A 21,066-nucleotide genomic window follows, 5' to 3' on the forward strand; every position below is an offset into this window, starting at 1 on the left:
TGACGTAGGCTAGAATCATGGCGGCGGTCAATGACGGTCCAGGCGTGGGATTTCTCTCGTGGAAATATGCACATTATTTTTTCCTTTGTATTGGTAGGTGGCACAGTGCACTTGTGGCAAGTAAGCAAAGAAGACTGGCAGTCTTGCTGGGTATCCAGTTACGGAAGCAACACATTAACAAGAGAATTCTGAGTAAAAGTTACTTTCCCTAGTAACTAGTTACTCTGAAAGTAACGAGTAACTTGAAGTAACTGAGTTACTTTTGATAGAAGTAACTAGTAATGTAACTAAGTTACTAATTTAAAGTAACTTACCCAACACTGTTTATGTCTATGAACAGTGAACACTTGTGTGCACACCTGTGTGGATCAGCGCGCTTGTATTCAGAAGGTTTCCCCATGTAATGGTCTGCTAGAGGGTGTAGTGTCACGGTCTGGCTGGCAGACCGTGGGGAGATGGGGAAATAGGACCCAAACGCCGGACTCTTCAGTGCAACAGTGTTTATTTACAAGGTGGTGAAGTAAACAACAATAAATCCCCAGTTTCCCAGACTCCCGTGTAGTGTCTTCTTCCCAAAAGTCCCCGTGTAGTGCTCTCTGCCCCAGTGTCCCTGCACTCCCCGTGCTCACTGCTCCTTCTCGTCCCACACTCCTCCTGAGGGGAAAACAATAGAGGCAACCGTTACAACTTATCCCAGCAGGCATACACTCACACTTGACTGTGCTTGAAGACTGACGTGTAGTCAAACGCAATAATCCCGCGTCGGTGGAAGCTCCATCGCTCATCTAAATAGCTCCCCCGACGAGCCCAGATGAGGAGCAGGTGTGCGGCCAGGACTTCGGGTGTGGCCAGCCCTCAAGTTAGGCCACGCCCCCAGGGCTGAAGGTGCCTGTAACTTGGCCACAGCAGAAAGGCAAAACACACACATACCTGCCTACATACAGATGTGCACAGGGGTAGTGCAGACAACACACCAAATAATAATAATAATAATAATAATAATAATAATAATAATAATAATAATAATAATAATAACAACAACAACAACAACAACAACAACAACAGTCATAGTCCCCACTGCCCACGGACCCCGAGTCCCCAGAGCCGGGTCCATGACATGTAGAGAGCCATAGCCCTGTCCCCCAGGGCATTGAGCAGGCATGGAGGAGATCCAGGCTCCAGACATCCAGAGGCCCCAGAGTGCGAGAGCCCAAGGAGGACCGCCGGAGGGGCATCCGTGCCACCCTCCTGGGAAGGGCTGAGGAGAGCCCCAGACGAGGCGTCACCCAGTAGCCACCGAGCAGAAGCCAGAGGGGGCTGCACTGGCGTGCCCGCCGGCTCTGCCGGTAGCCAGCTGTGCCAGAGTGAACCGAGCTGCAGGCCCAGAGGCCGGAGGCCGGAGGGTACCCCGCACCACGGAAAAGGCCTGACCGAGCAACAGGCGCCAGGCCCCGCCAAGTAGCCACCGGGAGTGAGCTGGTACAAACCTAAGCGCCCAGCCCCGGACACCAAGAACCACCAACGCACCGACCCCTGAGGGCATCAGTCACCGGCAGGGAGTGTGGTGAGGGGAGATAGGCCTCCACACTTTGGAGGGCCTGGGAGTTCCCAGAGAGGTGGAGTCTAAGACCCGACCTGAAAAATATAGACACAGACAAACAGGCACACACACAGACACAAACATCCATTCCCACCCTCATGCACACATATACAAACACTCAGCACTCACCCAACGTAGGGATAGACATAAATGGACATGTACACACAATCACACTCCCCAAACATACTCTATACCCCGGGTCCAGGTACCCTCACCCCCAGAGGGGGAAACGGCACCTAGACCCAGGAGATGTTACCCTTTATCCCGGGGTGGAGGCAAGCAGACCGCCCCAGGCTCCGCAGCAGCAGGGAGGCCCCACATCCCAGATCTCAATCGGACGGCCAACACCTCCTCCCAGCCCCCCCGCCCCGATGGTCAGCAGAGAACGGGGGTGTGTGAAGACCGCATACCTCCCTCCTCCCGCTCATGTGTAGTGTTGTGGAAAGTCAGAAGCTGCTCATTCGCACTCCACCTGCACACCTCCGCGGCTGGCTTCATCTCCACCGCACGTTACGGGTTGTCATTTTCAACAACTACTTGAATGTTTAATTTGCTTAAAATTATTTTTTTCAGAAATGAGCACTAAATCAGATTTTAAAAAGAAATCTCAGAAATCATAAGTAATTCATTGCTTGCCTATTTTTGGTGGTCTGGGAGCAGTTACAGTGTCTGTGGGCATGCAGTTTTAGAAGGATGACAAGAGGAGAGAAACTGCAGAGAGTCACATAAGATTGCAACACTGCTTTCTGTTCTCAACTCTGGATAGTGATACTTTACTAAGCTTGACAGTCAATGCTAAAAACGAGAGAAAATTCTGTGAGTGAAACAAATGAGCTTTGAACCACTTCTTAGCACTTTTGCTGCACTCATACTGACCCACATCTCCTCAACAGGGCCTCTAGGACTGAGGGGAACAGCACCAAGTTGCAGGAAGTGACATCCGCAGAGCGCCAAAGACCACACAAATGTTATGTGTTATGACCTTTGTGAAAAAGTCCAGTGTAACAAACCCTGATGTTGCATTCAGGCCATACAGGTTTTGAGAAATCACCAACAGAAGGCATCAAGAAGAAGCTAAAAAGACTCATAGATAATCAAAGGGAAAAGAAAGACAACCATCCTACAGAGAAATAAAAATATAAAAAGTTAAGAGAAACAGTGTTTATTTCTGTTTCTCTGTAAAAGAGACATTGAACTGGGAAAACTTTGTTGTTAAAACGATTAAACATACAATAATGTTATTGGTTCTTCTCCTTATTATTATTATTAAAGTCACGATTTGTCATAGTCCCCCAATCCTCTCTGTGCTGGCCTACCATTTTCTCTCCCTCCTCTTTATGTGTGTGTGTTAGTTTTTGTTCAGGGACAGGACTCATTCTGCGTTTCCACCTGTGATAGTAACTCCCAGCATGTGTAGATTTGATTGCTACTCTATGTATAAAACACATGAAAAGAAATCAACAATGCTGGTTCAAAGATGCTTTTATTTTGAAAGTAAAGAATTGAAAGAAATGAACCCGAGTAAGTTTACAGTCAGTTATCTGTGTCTGCATTTGGATTCAGATGAAAAATAAGGAAACATTCCTCCACAGCACTGACACACATTTTTATATCAAACTAAATCAGCTGTTTACATTTTTATCATGATAGTCAGATTAGGTTTAACATCTGTTAAGAGTTTAAGAAAAACACCTGCATGATTATCAAAGGAGAGAAAAAAGAGGAACTGTTGGATTTTGCTCAACTTAACAGGAAAGACTCCAGTTAAAAGCAAACATGTGGGCCAGCAGTCACCAAAATAACAGACTGACCAACACAGGACAGTGGAGCCAATAAAAAACGATGCAGTTTACCAACTTATAGAAAATAGTCATGACCTAATGGAGGAGCAGCACTTTGTGAAGAGCCGACTCAAAGAAAGGACAAAGAGAAGAGAATCACTGAACATTTAACTGGATTTATTTGAATCAAAGATAACAAGAAGAAGTAAATTATCTGAGTCAGTAGAAACAAATAAACACAAAACTAGAACCCAACCAGAAAGAGAGAGAGAGAGAGCAAGAAACTGATTCCAGCAGGTGATTCACTTCCTGTTTTACTTCTAAAAATGGCTAAGCTCCGCCCACACAGGACAGGCCAAACAGGAAGTGTTGGAGCTGTCACACCTCTCACATGGTGAAGATCAGATGACCACTGAAGGTGGTGTGATGGTTTGTATTGTCATATATCCTTCTACCATCGAGGAGACGCACAAACACCTGATCTCCAACCTCTAGAAGCAGTGAGGCTCCATTAGAGCCACTCAGTTCTCCAGCTGCTGTTTGGTGTTCATATGCAATAACAATGAGCCCTTGATTCTTGTACAAATAAGCACCTACAGCAACACCACCATGTCCAAACATGTGCAACTCAAAGTGGTAGGCTCCTCTCACTGGTGCAGTGAAAATACCTGTGGGACATTTGTTTTTGTTAAAAGGAAAATCAGCTGTTAGAACATCTGGAACATCAGCCTGACATCAACATAGCTGAGAAGTGACATTCAGTGTTATTACCTGTGGATGGGTTGTAGGCATTTCCAATGTTCGTGATAACATGTTTGAAGACCAGAGTGGTCTCTGTGTTAAAGGGTCCGACGTATGGTCCACTGCCTGGAAGAAGCACAGCTGCTGAGAAAGCCACATGTGTGGCTGAGAGAGAGAGAGAAATGTCACTATTTAAACTTCCCGTTGTAGAGTTAGACTCTTCCCAAAAAAGTGACCATGACAAAAACTTTAATCTCCAATGAAAGAAATGTTTGACAGCTGGAAGCGTTTCACTGTCACAGAAGAAATCAAACTCTGTGACTTGAAAATGAAATTTGATCAAATCTAATTTTGAGGATCCTAAACTCGTCCTTTAGATCAGACAGGAAGTTATTTTGTAGCTTCTGCCAAGACAACAAACTGTGTTATTCAGTCTTTTAGTTGCATTTTGGTTTGTGCTCCAGAAAAACATAAGCTCAGTTTAATGTCATTCAGTTTTCAAAAAACAGGAAAAAGGAAACTGTGCATGGCTTTAAACGCTTATCCAACAGGTGCTCATCAGCAGGGTGAACATAAGTTCAATACAAAACAGGAGTTCGTGGGGTCACCTGTTTCTGACAAGATCATATAAAAATAAAACATTAAAATAGACTAACGTGTATCAAGTCTGAGTCTTCATCAAGGTCTGACAAATATACAGTCAGTCAGGATTAAATCCCAGCCCTGAGTGGCTCTCACCCTACATCTGTGCCAATGTATTTTAAACCTTAGAGCAAACTCATTTTTCAGTGATGACAGATTTCTTTAGGAGAGAAAAAACATGATGTTTCTGCCATTTAATTCTTTGTCTAGTTCTTTTTGTCTTCAGCGTAGTATAAATGACCATGGAGAGGTTTTTATGAGTAGGAAAAGCCATAAACCTGATAATAACTAATACAGAACTCTCACTGAAACAGTGAAAAGTCCAAAAGTTTATGGCCTTGTTCATATTTTCCTAAGATGACCAGTGGGTCAGATTGGAGTGTTCGGCAAGTCAATTCTGGCCCCTGGGCTTAAAGTTTAACACCCCAGCCGTAGCAGATGCTAAAAGTGAAAATGACTAAAATACAGAGGTCCATACATACAAAAACGATATGAAGACTCAGAGGCAATATGTATTTCTTGGTAAATTTCTCCAGGAATTCAATTTCTTTTTTCATAATTTTATCCCAGAGTCCCTCAGAAATGCTTTTTTCATAATGTAATTCAGAAAAGTGGATCCAGTAATTGTACTTGATGTGTAAAAACACTGTGTGTACTAAAGTTATTTCTGTGAATAAAATAAAAATGTTCAAACACAGTGACACCACTTTATGAATAGATTGATAGCACTGACATATGTTGATCCACCAAAAGTAAAACATCTGCACAGCCAGTAAATGCACAGTCAGATAAGATTTCCACACAGTACCTTGTAGCTCCTGCTTCAGCGCGTCAATCTCAGTCTTCAGCTTTGCTGCACCATCTGAAAAAAGCAAAGAGATCAAACAATCTCACTGACAGCACACAGGGATTCACATGTTTTTATCTGTAAGTAAGAAAGTAACTGTGACTCTCATTCTGTTCATGCTACACCGAGCGGTGGTCTCCCCCACGTCCCCTCATCCTCCACCCCACACACTGCAGAGCCACAGGACCACGCCTCCTACAGGTGCTGGGTGGAGAATGGTCGAAGAAGCAGACTTGTTTGACTGCATCACTGAACAAACTGATTCTCATTTGAAATCTGTGCAGTTTCACGCTGTCATGTTTATCCACAGTCTGTCAACTCTCCACTTCGTGTTTCCCTCTCTCTTTCACTTAGACATGAACCCTAGACTGTATGTAAACAATGGCGTTATCATGCCACTATAGCTCTGCTGGTTGAGCAGGTGACCAGTATTGATTATACTTACATAGCACCTTTCTACTCAGCTGACCACACAATGTGCTTGTATTCATACACATACTTTTGATCTTTGTCTAAGAGCTTTGCCTAACACACTCTGATAGAGGCATCTCGCCCAAAGAAGCTTCAGCATGTGGAGCCAGAGAGCGATCCACCAACCTTCCAGTTGGTAGATGAGCTGCTACCACCTGAGCCACAGCTGCCCCGTATGCTGAAAGACTGCAGTGCAGCTCATTTGCCCTCGCTCTCTCCCTGCTTTACCACAAATAAAGACAATGTTGGTGGTCAAGTTGCCTCTGTGATGAACTACAGATTTTCTAGCACAGTAGCGCCACCTGGTGGACAGATTTATAGCAGTGACACATGTTGATCCTCCACCTTTATATTTTAGCATCAAAAACGTGTCAGCTGCAGATTTTTTTAACAGTTAGAAATGATCAGAGCCATGATGATCTCCACACAATACCTGTAGACTGCAGCTTCAGCTGGTCAATTTCACTCTTCAGCTTTGCGGTCTGTTCTGAAATAAGTGCAAAATAAAATTTATTTCCCTGGACCATCAATTTCTTTAAGGATTGGCCAATATTTCTATACTTACTTTTATATTTCATTTCTATACAAAATATTTATTTTCACAAGAAAACAAAACCATGAATGTTTGTCATTTCAGTCATTCTGAATATTTATGAGTGACATTGATATCTCTCTAACACAACACTGGATCATATGCCAATTTGTTTTTGCTGTTACTTCTCTCACTACCTGACATGATACTGTACCTTGAGTCTCTTTCTGTAGGACCGTGATCCGCTCTTTCTGCACAGCCACTGAGGCGGTCAGCTCTCTCAGCACAGCTTGGGTGTCCTGTGGACAGGGTTGTTGGTTTGAAGACTTATCTGCTTCAGCCAGATTTGCTGAAAGAGTGCAGACTGAAAGCAACAGCGAGAAAAACACAATGACCTCCATGGTGATATTGTGTCCTCTGCTACCCCGACTGAGCTTTTTATAGCATATCAGACAAAGGTGTGTATATGGGGAGGTTACTTCCTCCAAACTTCCTCCCACAGACACAGCAAAATCTGAAACTTTCACTACAACACAAGTAAAGACTTTATCAATGAACCATGAATATCACATTTTCATCTTTTTACACTTTGTGAAGCTGGTCACGTTTTGTTTCTCTTTTCAGACATGTTGGAGATTGAGGAAATCTTGAGAGAATGAGGAAGAGGAATGCAAAAGAGATGAACGGATGAAACACCAGCTCAGCTGAAAGGTGCTGTTTAATTACATTACTTGTGAGGTCAAACCCAGTCATATTTTGGTCTGTGGCCTTGTATTTTTGTTGCTTTGAAATTATGGTCTGGAGGTGTTTACGCCTGGGGCGGTTGATGAGGAAGTCCAACTGTACTTGAATGGCTTATCCTCTGCATTAAGGCTGGTGTATCTTTGCAATAACTGTCATGGTTGTGTTGTATGGCAAGCAGGATGAGGACCCGTATATAGGCCTCAAGAATAAACTCAAAACGGCAGCTTTATTGCTGGAAAAACTCACGACAAATACAAACCTAAAGGAGAAACTGGAAACAAGAAACTCAAACTAGAAAACAAACCATGAACTGAGAACTAGGAAGTGAGCAGAAACACAGAGGAGAAAAACACAGCATTGTGACGGTATGATGGGGAACAGGTGGAAACACAGCTGGGACTAATCTGACATAATGAGACAGGGGAAAGCAAAGCTCAAAACACTGGACACAGGACACGAGACTCTCAAAGTAAAACAGAAAACACAAGCGACACTCACAAGGGTCGGCTGTCGCAGGGAAATGAACTGGAATACAGGGGGGTCATCAACCCAAGGACAGTCGGGGAAAATAGATGAAGATCTTTTTAGACAGGACAGCTACAGCTGCCCGTAGTGGACCTTATCACAGCCACAGAAACTGCCATAAGAATTAATAAATTAACACAACCTGAAGCAGAGCAAATGAGGATGAAGTTTTCAGCCACTCCCTCCAGCGCAACAACAAGTAACCCGATCAAACAGCTCCTTTCAGCTAAGCTGGTGTTTTCCTGGTTCATCTCTGTTGTGTTTTAAAGATATCACCATTATCTAACAATCATGCCAACTGATAAGCTTGACACAATACAAGAAACATGAGGATGTGGAATAGAAGACCAGTAAAAGGGGAAAGTAGAGCTCTCTTTCTTTCCCAGCAGAACTTGGTTAGCTTTGGTCTTTGTAATGTTTTTATACAGAGATATAGGTTGGATATGTACTATACATATGTGCATGAAAACCACATTGTTCTGAGAAAATGGTTGTGAGTCAAGTAATAATTAATCTGACACTCAGGGGCTATAAATCTACCCTGTGATCTTTTCCAGTTATGATTAGGAATACAACTTCTGCTTATTAAGTGGTAATAAGCATACGGTAGCGTTCATACAACTAATTTCATTTCACCAAAACACAAAAATATGTTTTTTTAACTAAACTGATAATAGAGTTTTAAAGAGGGCTAGAAATGACTTGTTTTCTACACTTCTTCTCAGTGTTGCGCTCTACCATTTCCTCCTAACGTTATCCGAACATGGGCATGAGCATGGGTGTCTTGCTTTCTATTAAAGAACACACAAATTATAGAAGAAACACATTTAATAAAGAATGAGTTTTAATTGTTTGTAATTTTAATATAATTAGTTATACAAATTTGTTAAACTGCAGGAATGTCATAAAGATATAAAGAAGGAGTGACGGGAACTGATGCCACACTTCCTCATACTTCTGGAGTTTGACAAACTGATCCCAACCACAAAGTCAGCAGGTACTTTTTAATTTTTTAAGTCCTGAAAAAAGAAATTTAGAAAATTAGATTATTTTTCTTTCATCAGTTGGCTCACTCATGTTGGCTGATTCTTCACGTTGCAAAATGGAGCAAATACAATTTTGTCAAGCACTGAAAATGTACCCTTCTTTTTCTAATAATATTCACGAAGGGAAGCATGCATAGTACAATGTAAAAATATTGGTCCCAGCACTATTAAATAAGGGTTTAAGATTTGCCACCTTAAAAGCCTATCTACACAGCCTGTTCATACATTAATCAAATTAATTTATAGCAACAGCTATAAACTTATGTGCATTACATCAGTTTCATGCTTTGTACTTGGACTATGTCAAACTGCACTTTCCCTTTTAAATAAATAAATTCAAATTCAAAATTGAAGCATTAATTCATGGGATTGGGCTCTAAAAGCACACCGACAGGAACATATTATTGAAGTTAACTTGAAAGAGTCTAAGTAAATAGAAGTAATTATTAGTGTTTCTGCACATAACGGCACATTTGTGGGATGGCTGAGAATATTTTCTTTTCAATCAATCAATCAATCAATCAATCAATCAATCAATCAATCAATCAATCCAAGCTTTATTCGCCACATGCAGGTTGCCCTACAGTGAAATGGGACCCCCCCTCCCCGACCTTACACACACGACATAGACATCACATGGGGATACAAGTCGGAGATCGGTAGCGTTAGAGAAAAAAACACTGAAATGTACACTACAATGGGAAAGTACAAGAGGAAAAAAAGAGACCTCTTCTCATGCTGGGCTCCCGTGGTAGGACAGCATGAGAACAGGAAACAAAAAAACTCCTCTGCACAAAAAGCACATAAATGTCCACAGCACAACGTTACGAAGGACATAATAAGCCACAGGGTTGGGTGGGGGGTGAGGAGTAATCCGAAGCGAACACAGCAGCCGCCCTGCCCAGCGCTACCATTCCAGCGTGGGCGCAGACCCGCCGTGTTCCCCCGCAGGAAACAAGCATCGAAGGCGTTTGGAAAGGGAGGGGGATGAGTGTGTGCATATCAGTGTGTATGTGTGTGTGTGTGCGTGTCCAGAGTTCAGCTGAGACAGTGTCCTTCGCCCTGCCAGGCTAAGTAAACAGTCTTCCAGCCAACCCATTAGATCATTTTCTAATGATCAAAAGAATACTTCAAGCTCAACAAAGTTCTTTTTTCCACACACTAAGACTGTAAAATTACAGTCACTAATTTAACACAATTCCATAAATATGCCATGAAAAAATAAACTATACATATCTAAAATTTGATGCATTGAGTGTAAAATGGAAGCATTTACCCACAAATGACAAACCTTTGAACAGTGGTTAAGTGTTGGGAAATTACCCCAAGGATGCAGCGACGACTCATCCAAGAGGTTAAGTTCAGTGTTCGAGTTCACCATAACAAAGAGACTGGGCAAAAATGTCCTGCATGGCAGAGTTCAACGACAAAAACCACTGCTGAGTAAAAGGAACATAAAGGTTCGTCTCAGTTTTGCCAGAAAATATGTTGATGATCCCCAAGATTTTGGGAAAATACTTGGAATGGAATACGTGGAATGACCAAAGCTGACCATTTGGAAGCTGTGTATCCTGTTACACCTGGTGTAAAAGTAATCACAGAAGAATACTCCAGTAAAAGTTGAAGTACTGATTTAACTCATTTACTCAAGTAATAGTGAAGGCTCTGAAATGTACTCAAGCTAAGAAAGTAAAATAATCTCTTTGAAGGAAGTTTCTATTTTTGTGCAAAGCTAACTGAACCAACCTGCTTTATTAACATAATAATAAAATAATATCAGTAGATGGGAATACAAACTGTTTAACTGTTTTTTGTTGTTGTTGTTGTTTTTAATTGTACTCGGATTAAAGAAAAAGAAAGAAACTGAGTTTTGATCTCCTCCATACCTGCTTCATGCCCTGGAGGACGGGGCTGTGGCCCCCACACACCCTCTAGCACAGGGGTGTCAAACTCAAATACACAGTGGGCCAAAATTCAAAACTAGAACAAGGTCGCGGGCTAACAATAATATTTATTGAAAAATATCTTCCTCCAGATTCAAGAATGAATCTCTTCTTATGGACTCAAACAAGTTTTGCTGAAAAACTGAATGTGGAACAAGCAAAGCTTAATACTAAACAATGTATATATTAGCTGTATAATACCAGTTGGCCAGCTCTAATAGTAATTTGGTATGGCTTCGCGGGCCAAATGTAATTAGGCTGAGGGCCAAATTTGGCCTGCGGGCCAGAGTTTGACACCTATGCTCTAGCAGATCATTACATGAAGGAACCTTTTAAAAACAAACGCATTCATGCTCACAGGTGTACACACGGGTGCTCACACACACAAACGACACCCTTTTTTGCTCCTACCACAAAGCACACTGTGCGCTGTCGATCTTACGTGCTGCACAATAATGTTTAACATTTAGTATTTACTGTCATATTCCCATATATCATTGTGATGTTGTTTATTCTATTACTCTTGTTCTCTTCTGCTTGTTTTCTTTTTTCTTTCTCAACAGGTGATCCAGGTGATCGATATATGTGTTTTTTGTCTGCTTATTTAGTTGGTTTTTGTTTTTTGCCTTTTTCCCCCCGTCCCTCTTCTCAGCTGTTTTTCTTTCTCCCCTTCTTTCCCACAGTCAAGTCTGTCCCGTATTCAGCAAGTGAAAATAAAATAAACAATAAAAGGTGAATCAAATGGACCAATAAGGCAAAGCTGGGATGGTCAATTTGGTGAAGTAAATCCGTTGGGCATCTTTCTTCGCCTTTAGACAATAATTCTGATTCAAAAGAGCCAAACGGGACAGGCAAAAAAAAAAAAAAAAGAAAGAAAAAGAAAGAAAAATCCAAAAAAAATCTCTATTTCCTGTTACCTACATTGTAGGTAGGCTGACTTTGTCTCTAAACAGTAAAATGTGTCCAGTCAGGGGTTAAAATGGTTTCAGCAGTTGGGGAACCCTAGAATTGGTTGTAGTGGCTCAGTGTGGGGAAAAGAGTCATAACTCACAATAATTTCTGTTGAGAGCTCCTGTACATTCTCTTAGTGTACAGGCTGTGATCAGCTGACCTGCTGCTCTTTGTGGATTTACACAGCTGAATTGAACCAGACGTGAGCAGATGAGTCACCTTGGCTGATTTCCATCCTCTACACTGACACTACGCTGTTTGTGCTGTCTTTTTTCTAGACGATATAAAGTTAGTCTGAAGGTGGAATGCAGTCAGAATCTCGGCATCATCAGCTAAAATTCATATGAATCTCTGCTGCACTTGATGTAATCTTCCTTTCGTTTCTCTCCATGTGAAATACAGCAGCTGGACCTTTAGCAGCAACACACTGTGAGACAAACTGCACACAAACCGTTTTTGTGATAGAAATACTGCAACTTATGGACACCTGCAGTGTTCTGGTGTTGTGACAAAAACAAAAGCCTTTTCTGTGTTCCTGTTTAGATTCAAATTGGTTTGATGTTTTGAGGTTCATGGTGACAAAATAGCAACTCCCCTGAAATAGGTTAAAGCAAAAGTCACAATTTCATTTTGAATATTTAGGGGGTAGAAAGAACAGAAACGTGTTTCAAAAATCTGGGGAGGAAAAGTACAAAGTAGTCAGAAAAAAACTACTCAGATGAAGTACAGATACCTGAAAATTTAGGTATTTAGGAAGTACAGTAATGAAGTATTTGTACTTTGTTACTTCCCACCTCTGGTTACAGACTTATTCAAAAATGAATTAAACTCATTTTCAACTCAAAATCCTGCACACAGTACCCCACAATCACATTCTTTTGCTCAGTTATTTGTTGAATCAGTTCAGCCTCGGGTCTTTTTGAGTATGATGCTACATGCATTCTCCTTTGCAGAACCTCTCAAGCTCAATCAACTCAGAGGTGGAGAGTCAGTGGAAGAAGGGAAGTGTGTTGTTCACTGGCCTCAAGAGAAAGCTTATGAGGAAAGGTGCCAGAAATCAGCCCATAAAACTCTTGTTTTTTTAGGAGATCAAATCGGGTCCACATTCCCCTGGGTTGCTTTGAAACAGCCCTTTCCCACTGCACCTCTTCCTCCTGTAACTCCACTGCTGCCTGTATCATTTCTGTGCTCTCCTCCCCACTTACCCTGTTCAACTGGTGAAAATGAGCAGTTCCCAGCCCCTGCTGCCCAGTACAGGCTTTCTTCCAGCCTTACTGCAGTGTCTGCTGCCCCTTTGTGGCCTGTTGTGAACCCTTAAAAGCCTGAATTATGAAATAAATGCCAGAAAAAGTAACTTAAAAAAATGAACCTCCTGTTTGTTTATTGAACCTTCTTACAATGAATGAATGAATGAATGACTGAGTTAATATGTACATATGGATTTGAATTTGTATCATATTTGCTCCATCTGGAGTTGTTTTAGCAATTCATTGCTAAAAAATGTATTTTTGTAATTTATTTTATTATTTTTTTTTAATTATCATTATTACTATTTTAATTTTTTCAATGAAAATAAATATCCCACTGATGATGTAGAAGTCTGAAAAAGTGTAGGTATTAAATATAATACAATGACAAGAACTGAACGTCACCACTGCTCTAATCTGGCTGTCCAATTAAATCACTGTTCAACTTAAAACCAAGGTCAGTAATAGCAGGTTTAAAATAAACTTCCAGAGGTCCCAAATCAACAGAGGACTCACAGGGACCATTAGGTCCAAACACCAACACCTCTGTTTTTTCCCATTCCCGACTGTGGCAGGAAGATGGCGCCTTTGCTCGGTTTGACTTCAACCTGCCTGCGTTTGTTACGCAGTGAGGGGTTGTATTGTATTTTATGCTATTATATCAGCCCTTTAATATATGGCGCTATGCTGCTGTGATTTATGAGCGTTCTTCCTTGCTCTGCATTGGAGAGTCTATGGAACGTCTTTATGATGATTGGGACAGTTATAGGGAAACTTTCCCCCGACCATTTGTGTGGTCTTCTACCCCACCGGATTACTTCTTGCTGAGCTCTTCAGAGGGAAAAAAAAGTATTTTCTGTTTCTCACCGAAACATGGCAGAGGGATGGCGAGTTTATTCCCCTAAATGCACTACGCCCTGCTACTCCTACTTGTGGGACCCCCGTTTAGGTCGCCGTGGTGGAGGACTTGCTGTTGTCTTTAACACTTTCACAGGAGCAACTTTAGTAGCAACAATGTTTTTATTTCTTCCATATTTTATTTCTTATTTCTTCCACATGACATCTTATTTCTTCTAATTTATAAAAGATTCAGATACAGATGAAAAATAAGGAAACATTTCAGCTTCTAGAAATTCCTCCACAGCACTGACACGACTTTTTATATCAAACTAAATCAGCTGTTTACATTTTTATCATGATAGTCAGATTAAGTTGAACATCTGTTAAGAGTTTAAGAAAAACACCTGCATGATTATCAAAGAAGAGAAAAAAGAGGAACTGTTGGATTTTGCTCAACTTAACAGGAAAGACTCCAGTTAAAAGCAAACATGTGGGCCAGCAGTCACCAAAATAACAGACTGACCAACACAGGACAGTGGAGCCAATAAAAAACGATGCAGTTTATCAACTTATAGAAAATAGTCATGACCTAATGGAGGAGCAGCACTTTGTGAAGAGCCGACTCAAAGAAAGGACAAAGAGAAGAGAATCACTGAGCATTTACAGTTTTTCTCAGTCGCTTTGGTGCTTTTCTCACATCACTATTAACATTTGCACAGCAGTTAGTGTATTTCTCAAAACAATTGGTGCAAACTGCCAAACCTAGTGGATAGGTCACTTGCTCAAAATCGATAATCCATTCCTCAAAAGCAAGTATTCATGTCAATGAAACTGCCAGTGTCATCGAAATGAGAAGTTTTGACGCCATCTTGATGAACATGATAGTCAAATGACTTTGTCATGTTTTCAGTGTTTTGCAACGCAAAAAAGGTCAGAACTCGGCCACACTACCTGAAAATGCTCACGACAGCACTATACACTTGTTGTACAGCCATTTACAGTAAAACCTACAGTAAAGTTAGACATTCCTGTAGTTAGGGAAGTACTTTTACTGTGAAGGCTGTTTGTAATTCTACAATATTGTGCAAAAGAAAAGTTCTCTACAGTCACTTATTTAGAATAAACATAAGAAACACCCTTTTGGTAGAGCTGTGCACAAATGTGAATCATTCTGGCACATCCAGACGTTCCTGTCTGTCTGGCCACATATTTTCATCTACATCACAAGCGATATTTTCCCTTGCAATGCAGCAAGAAAAGTATATCCTGCAGTGGCGAATTCACCCTCTGCATGACTCTGCTGTGATGTCATCACATGCTACATCCATGGCTGCTAGCAGGGCCTTTTGCGCATGTGAATGCCGGTCATAAACCTTCCACCAAACCACTGTCTGACCAGATGTGAGTGGTGACAATGGACATTATCCCACACAACAACATACTTGTTGAGTTGGCCTCCACCCCTCTCATTCTCAGGGACAAATGACTAGATGTTGTGGAGGTTGCACTAATGGTTTTGAGAATTTTCATTCTGATCTGAGAAAAGCACCAAAGCGACTGAGAATCATTGAGCATTTAACTGGATTTATTTGAATAAAAGATAACAAGAAGAAGTAAATTATCTGAGTCAGTAGAAACAAATAAACACAAAACTAGAACCCAACCAGAAAGAGAGAGAGAGCAAGAAACTGATTATGGCAAATGATTTACTTCCTGTTTATCTAATGGCTAAGCTCCGCCCACACAGGTTAGTCCAAACAGGAATTGTTGGAGCTGTCACACCTCTCACATGGTGAAAATCAGATGACCACTGAAGGTGGTTAGATGGTTATCATTGTCATATACCGATGAACCAGCCCAGACACGTACAGTCACCTGATCTCCAACCTCTAGAAGCAGTGAGGCTCCATTAGAGGTGCTTGGCCACCCAGATGATTGACTTTCATATGCAAAAAAAATGATCTCTTCATTCCTGAATAGATAAGCACCTGTTTGTGTGCTGTCACGTACTGTTACTTTCCAGTCAAAGTGGTAGACTCCTCTCACTGGTGCAGTGAAAATACCTGTGGGACATTTGTTTTTGTTAAATGGAAAATCAGCTGTTAGAACATCTGGAACATCAGCCTGACATCAACATAGCTGAGAAGTGACATTCAGTGTTATTACCTGTGTTTTTGTTGTAGGCATTTCCAATGTTTGTGACAACACGTTTGAAGACCAGAGTAGTGTGGTCATAAAAGGGTCCAGTATATCCATAACCTTGTTCCAGCAGAGAGGCTGAGAAAGCCACCTGTGTGACTGAGAGAGAGAGAAAATTCATTTTAAACTTCCTGTTTTAGAGTTAGACTCTTCCCAAAAAAGTGACCATGGCAAAAACTTTACAGCTGAAAGCGTTTCACTGTCACAGAAGAAATCAAACTCTGTCAAACTGAAATTTGATTGAATCTATTTTTGAGGATCCCAAACTCGTCCTTTAGATCAGACAGGAAGGTATTTTGTAGCTTCTGCCAAGACAACAAACTGTGTTACTCAGTGTTTTAGTTGCATCTTGGTTTGTGCTTCAGACAAACATGAACTCAGTTTAATGTCATTCAGTAAATTAGATGCAGTAATGAACTTAATGTGTGTTCTGAAGCTTAAAGAGTGCTTTCACTTTGATGACCTGCACAGAGTGGGGATACACCTGTAAACAACACCTCTGTTAATCACAGATAACAATCACAAAAATCCTCTACTCGCTCTCCTGCTCCCACATTATTAGAACTACAAACATGGCTGCAGTTTTTATTTGCATCCCTACTCCAACACAGCTGAATCAAATGGTTTGATCTCTTCAGCATGCCATCATGTTTGGCAAAGGCCTGATAACAAGCCATTCATTTGATTCAGGTGTGTGGGAACAAGGATGCGTCTAAAAGCTGCAGGACGGTAGCTCTCGAGGACCGGGATTGGGCACCCCTGGTCTAGAACATCTTATGCGAAACTGAAACTTGAATTAAAATATGGAATCAGCAAAAGTAATTTTCTTGAATATCAGCAACTGAAAGCCTTCATGTGAAAAATGTGAAATGTGTCTGAAAATGTGTCAAATATAGAGATATTTCAGCATTTCTATATTTCAGATTTCGACACAGTACCATGTTGCTGCTGCTTCATCTGGTTGGCCTCAGTCCTCTGGTTCTGCAGTTCAGTCTTCAACTTTCCTGCTTGTTCTGAGAAAAATGTAAAATTGTCCTTGAGCACAAACTAAAGACATTTAAACACAGTGACACCACTTTATGGACAGATTATAAATTGATGAGCCAAATGTGAGTCAATTATCTGCACCTAACATTTCTACAGAGCAGAGCCCACACCTCCAGCAGAGCTTCAACAGCATCCCGAGGGAGAATGGCAACATTGAGTCAGAATGGACCATGTTCTGCGCCATCATTGCTAAAGCCATGGCCCTGAGCTGTGGTCGCAAGGTGGTTGGTGCCTGTCGTGGTGGCAACCCCCGAACCAAATGGTGGACACCGAGGGTGAGGGGATAGCCACCAGGCAGAAGGAAGAGTCCTATCGGGCTTGGTGAGCCTGTAGGACTTTGGAGGCAGCCGATAGATACCCACAGGCCAAGCGGAACATAGCTTGGGCAGTGGCTGACGCAAAAACTCGAGTGCTGGAGGAGTTTGGAGAGGCCATGGAAAAAGACTTTTTGATTGCCTCGAAGAGATTCTGGCAAACCATTAGGCGAATCATGAGGGGAAAGCCGTGCTCTACCTGCACTGTGTATAAGGCAGGTGGAGCACTGCTCACTTCGATTGAAAATATCGTTGGGCAGTGGAAGAAACACTTAAAGGACCTCCTTAATCACACTGGCATGTCTTTTGAGGAGGAAATCTAGTCTGGGGATGAGAGGAACTATTCGTCTATCTCCGGAAGTGAGGTCACTGAGGCAGTTAAACAACTCCTTGGTGGCAGAGCCCCTGGGGTGGATGAGGTCTGCCCTAAGTTCCTGAAGGCTCTGGATGTTGTAGGGCTGTCTTGGTTGACACGCCTCTACAATGTTGTGTGGAGATCAGGGGCAGTACTTCTGGATTGGCAGATTGGGCTTGTGGTTCCCATCTTTAAGAAGGGGACTGGAGGGTGGGATTCAACTATAGGGGCATCACTAAGTCCATGCCAGGGTGCTGGAAAGGAGAGACTGTCTGTTAGCTGAATCTCAGATACAGGAGGAACAATGCAGTTTTTGACCTGGTCATGGAACACTGGACCAGCTCTTTATCCTTTCAAGGATACCTGAGGATGCATGGGAGTTTGCCCAACCAGTCTACATGTATTTTGTGGACTTGGAGAAGGCATTTGACCTTGTCCCTCGGGGTGTCCTTTGGGAGGTGCTTCAGGAATATGGGGTTATCTGGCTATTGCTACAGGCCATTTGATCCTTGTAAGACCATTGCTTGGTCCACTTAGCTGGCAATAAGTCGGACTTGTTCCCAGTGGGTGATGGATGCCGTCAGGGCTGTCCTTTGTCACCGATTCTGTTTATAACTTTTTTTGTACAGAATCTCTAGGCATAGCCAAGTGTCCTGCCCCAAGTGGAGTAGGAACTTGCCCCTTTAAGTATCTTTGGGTCTTGTTCACGAGTGACGGGAGAAAGGATGGGAGATCGACAGACAGATTGTTGCTGCACCTGCAGTGGATGGATGGATGGCTTTCATACAGTACCTTCTGACAGCTGCTTCAGCTGGTTGATCTCAGTTTTCTGACTCTCCAGCTTTGCTTCTAGTTCTGAGAAAATACCATAGAAATAAAAAGAAAAATCTCACTGACAGCACACAGTAATTCACAGGTTTTTATCTATAAGTAGGAAAGTAACTGTGGCTCTCATTCTGTTCATGCTACACTGAGCAGTGGCCTCCTCCACGTCCCCACATCCTCCACCTCCACCTCATCTTTATCCACAGTCTGTGAACTCTGGCTGACCACTCTGTGTTTTCTGAATGTATGTAAAAGATGGCCACTAAAGCTTACCCCAGATCACTGGAAGAGTGATTTGGGTTACATTCTGCCATGTCCCGTGTGTCATTTTCCTGTCTACTCTCTACTGTTTCATTATAAACACATTACAGTCAGTTCCTGATGTTGAGATGAAAAAAAAAAGTTTTTTTTCCTGGTATAAAATAATAGGATATTTTGAAATAAACATTTTTTATGGGAGTTTTCTTTTTTTTAAAAAATTTTTTCTTTAAAATCAAATGTATGAAAAGACAAAATAAAATAAATGTATCATATGGACCAGGTCAATGATGGTTTCCACACAGTACCTTTTGACTGTCGCTTCAACTGGTTGATCTCAGTCTTCTGTCGCTTCAGCTTTACTGCTTTTTCTGAAATAAGTGCAGAATGAATTTGTTTCCCTGTACCATGAGTTTCTATGAAGATTACTTTAAAATTTCTATACCAAAATATTCAGTTTCACAAGAAAACACATGACCATGAATGTTGGTCATTCCTGTTTCTGATGTTCTGGATATTTCTGGAGTCACACTGGTACCTTGCTCTCTCTGTAGGACAGTGATCCGCTCTGTCTGCAAAGCCAATGAGGTGGTCAGCTCTCTCAGCTCAGCGTGGAAGTCCTGTGGACAGGACTGTTGGCCTGCAGTCTCAGTCTGATCTGCTGACACAGAGCAGACCAGAAGCAAAAGTGGGAGAAACATGATGATCTTCATTCAGTCAACAGAAACCTGCTGTATAACTGTCATCTGTTAATCTGAGAGTTTTATAACGAGGGGAAAAGAGGCGTGAATGAGGAGCTTACTGCCCCACATGTCCCCTCATCCTCCACCTCACACACTGCAGAGCCACAAGACCACGCCTCCTACAGGTGCTGTTGGTGAATGATTGAAGAAGCAGACTGCATGAATAAGCAAATAGGGTCATGTAAACAGAGCAGAAATGAAGAGATATCGTCCCAAAAGTTTGATTCTGTTCATCAGTTCCCAACACTCCTTCACAAACAAAGACCATCCAAGCATTTTCTGTAATCCTAAAACTGGACTTTGTATGTAAATAAATGTAACATTTTTTTTTCATTGAATGTTGGCTTGATCATGTCAGCTGTGACTTCACAGAGCAAAAGAGAGGAAACCTTTGTTTGTCAAGCTTGTTGAACAAAGTACAATTCGATAATGCTCAAAACCTCCAACACACTGACATCAGCTTCTCTATGATTACTGGAAATCAACAGATATATTTAATTTTCTTTGTAAATAACTGCTCATTGCAAAGCCTCTGTCCAGTAAGTGGGCGTCACAAACTGTGGGCAAGGAAAACCCACAAAATAAACTCTTGCTTTTTCCCAACAGACCTATTGACTTGTCACAGTAGTGAAAGTACAGGTGGAACTAATGTCACTTCAAAACCAACCACACAAGTGCCAGTGTGTTAGAATATCTCCACCAGACCCTGATCAGTCTGAGTGCTTACTCTGTCATTTATGGCTCACAGGGAGCCCGTCCTGTTCTCGTTAAAGTTTTGTTTATAGCCGGCAGAGCTTATCTAAATCATTTTGCCAATGTTTGACAATTTTACACAAAGGCTCTTTTTTCCCTATTTACTGATTAGTCAGTGTTTTGGGTTCACTTTGAAAGAATTTACTCACGTGACTGTGTAAAAAGTTTTCAGTATGAGTTTCAAATGACAAAAAATTCTGATCTACAACGATACCTAGATACCTATAAGATGTGACGTTTTTAATTTCAGTCCCTTAAATGGTTTTAATCTTAAGAAACGTTGATAACAACTTGAGAATAAAATGAAGTTGGATTTCTTTGCATTTAATACTGTGAGAAAAGAGGAGACGACCCAGCAACATGGACACTGTGTTCAAGCTGACATTAAGTTACAGCATTTATAGAAATAACAATAGGTTTAGTCTGTTTACCAAAATGTCATGATCAGCTGTGACAAAAACCTTCCTCAAGTCATGAAAAAGAGTAGCACAATGTTGTTCACTACTTTAATTGCCAGCGTTATTGTGCTGTGTTGTTGGTTGAATCCTAGCTATAAACCTGATGGTTTATAGGTGAGTTTGTGGGGAATGACAATGAACTATAGCCAGCAAAGAGCATCCTGACGCAGGAGTCTTTGTTCTCCAAGTGAGAGAGAGAATGAT

At 41.7% G+C, this 21,066-nt stretch overlaps 2 protein-coding genes and 2 long non-coding RNA genes across 7 annotated transcripts in view; 1 reads left to right on the forward strand and 3 right to left on the reverse strand.

Moving 5' to 3' along the window:
• Positions 1-487: 487 nt before the first annotated feature.
• LOC120734045 lies at positions 488-920 on the reverse strand. The gene is made up of 2 exons (XR_005695957.1): positions 737-920; positions 488-654 (listed from the first exon to the last, which is right to left on the reverse strand). It is a non-coding gene; the product is annotated as an uncharacterized LOC120734045 (long non-coding RNA).
• A 2,617-nt stretch (positions 921-3,537) lies between these two features.
• On the reverse strand, positions 3,538-7,032 carry LOC120734042 (complement C1q-like protein 4). Its single transcript, XM_040032616.1, has 5 exons — positions 6,829-7,032; positions 6,516-6,569; positions 5,573-5,626; positions 4,153-4,287; positions 3,538-4,049 (listed from the first exon to the last, which is right to left on the reverse strand). Exons 1-5 carry the CDS (start codon positions 7,013-7,015, stop codon positions 3,769-3,771), a joined length of 711 nt encoding a protein of 236 aa, XP_039888550.1. The 5' UTR covers positions 7,016-7,032; the 3' UTR covers positions 3,538-3,768.
• Positions 6,829-19,616, forward strand: LOC120734044. Its single transcript, XR_005695956.1, has 3 exons — positions 6,829-6,908; positions 15,735-15,737; positions 19,527-19,616. It is a non-coding gene; the product is annotated as an uncharacterized LOC120734044 (long non-coding RNA).
• LOC120734041 overlaps positions 15,565-21,066 on the reverse strand; it is a 299,153-nt gene continuing 293,651 nt past the window's right edge. Inside the window, exons 1-7 of one of the 4 annotated variants that reach the window (XM_040032613.1) lie at positions 19,447-19,650; positions 19,217-19,279; positions 18,618-18,680; positions 17,048-17,122; positions 16,077-16,208; positions 15,899-15,973; positions 15,567-15,799 (exon numbers count right to left, since the gene is read on the reverse strand). In XM_040032613.1, coding sequence (XP_039888547.1) covers positions 15,696-15,799; positions 15,899-15,973; positions 16,077-16,208; positions 17,048-17,122; positions 18,618-18,680; positions 19,217-19,279; positions 19,447-19,621 — 687 coding nt within the window. In that variant the 5' untranslated portion in view covers positions 19,622-19,650 and the 3' untranslated portion in view covers positions 15,567-15,695. Of the gene's footprint in view, positions 15,981-16,076; positions 16,209-17,047; positions 17,123-18,617; positions 18,681-19,216; positions 19,280-19,446; positions 19,651-21,066 lie in introns of those variants that run through there. The other 3 variants (XM_040032612.1, XM_040032615.1, XR_005695955.1) reach the window with 3 other exon arrangements.

Source organism: Simochromis diagramma, unplaced genomic scaffold (genome assembly GCF_900408965.1).
Source record: "Simochromis diagramma unplaced genomic scaffold, fSimDia1.1 OVJJ01000216.1, whole genome shotgun sequence".
Classification (NCBI taxonomy): domain Eukaryota; kingdom Metazoa; phylum Chordata; class Actinopteri; order Cichliformes; family Cichlidae; genus Simochromis; species Simochromis diagramma.

Coding starts and splice junctions, on each gene's coding strand:
- LOC120734042 (XM_040032616.1), bottom strand. CDS start 7,015: ATGGAGGTCATTGTGTTTTTCTCGCTGTTGCTTTCAGTCTGCACTCTT. Junction 5,627..6,515: donor GCTGAAGCTGCAGTCTACAG/GTATTGTGTGGA, acceptor TGCTTTTTTCAG/ATGGTGCAGCAAAGCTGAAG. Junction 4,050..4,152: donor TGCCTACAACCCATCCACAG/GTAATAACACTG, acceptor AATGTCCCACAG/GTATTTTCACTGCACCAGTG.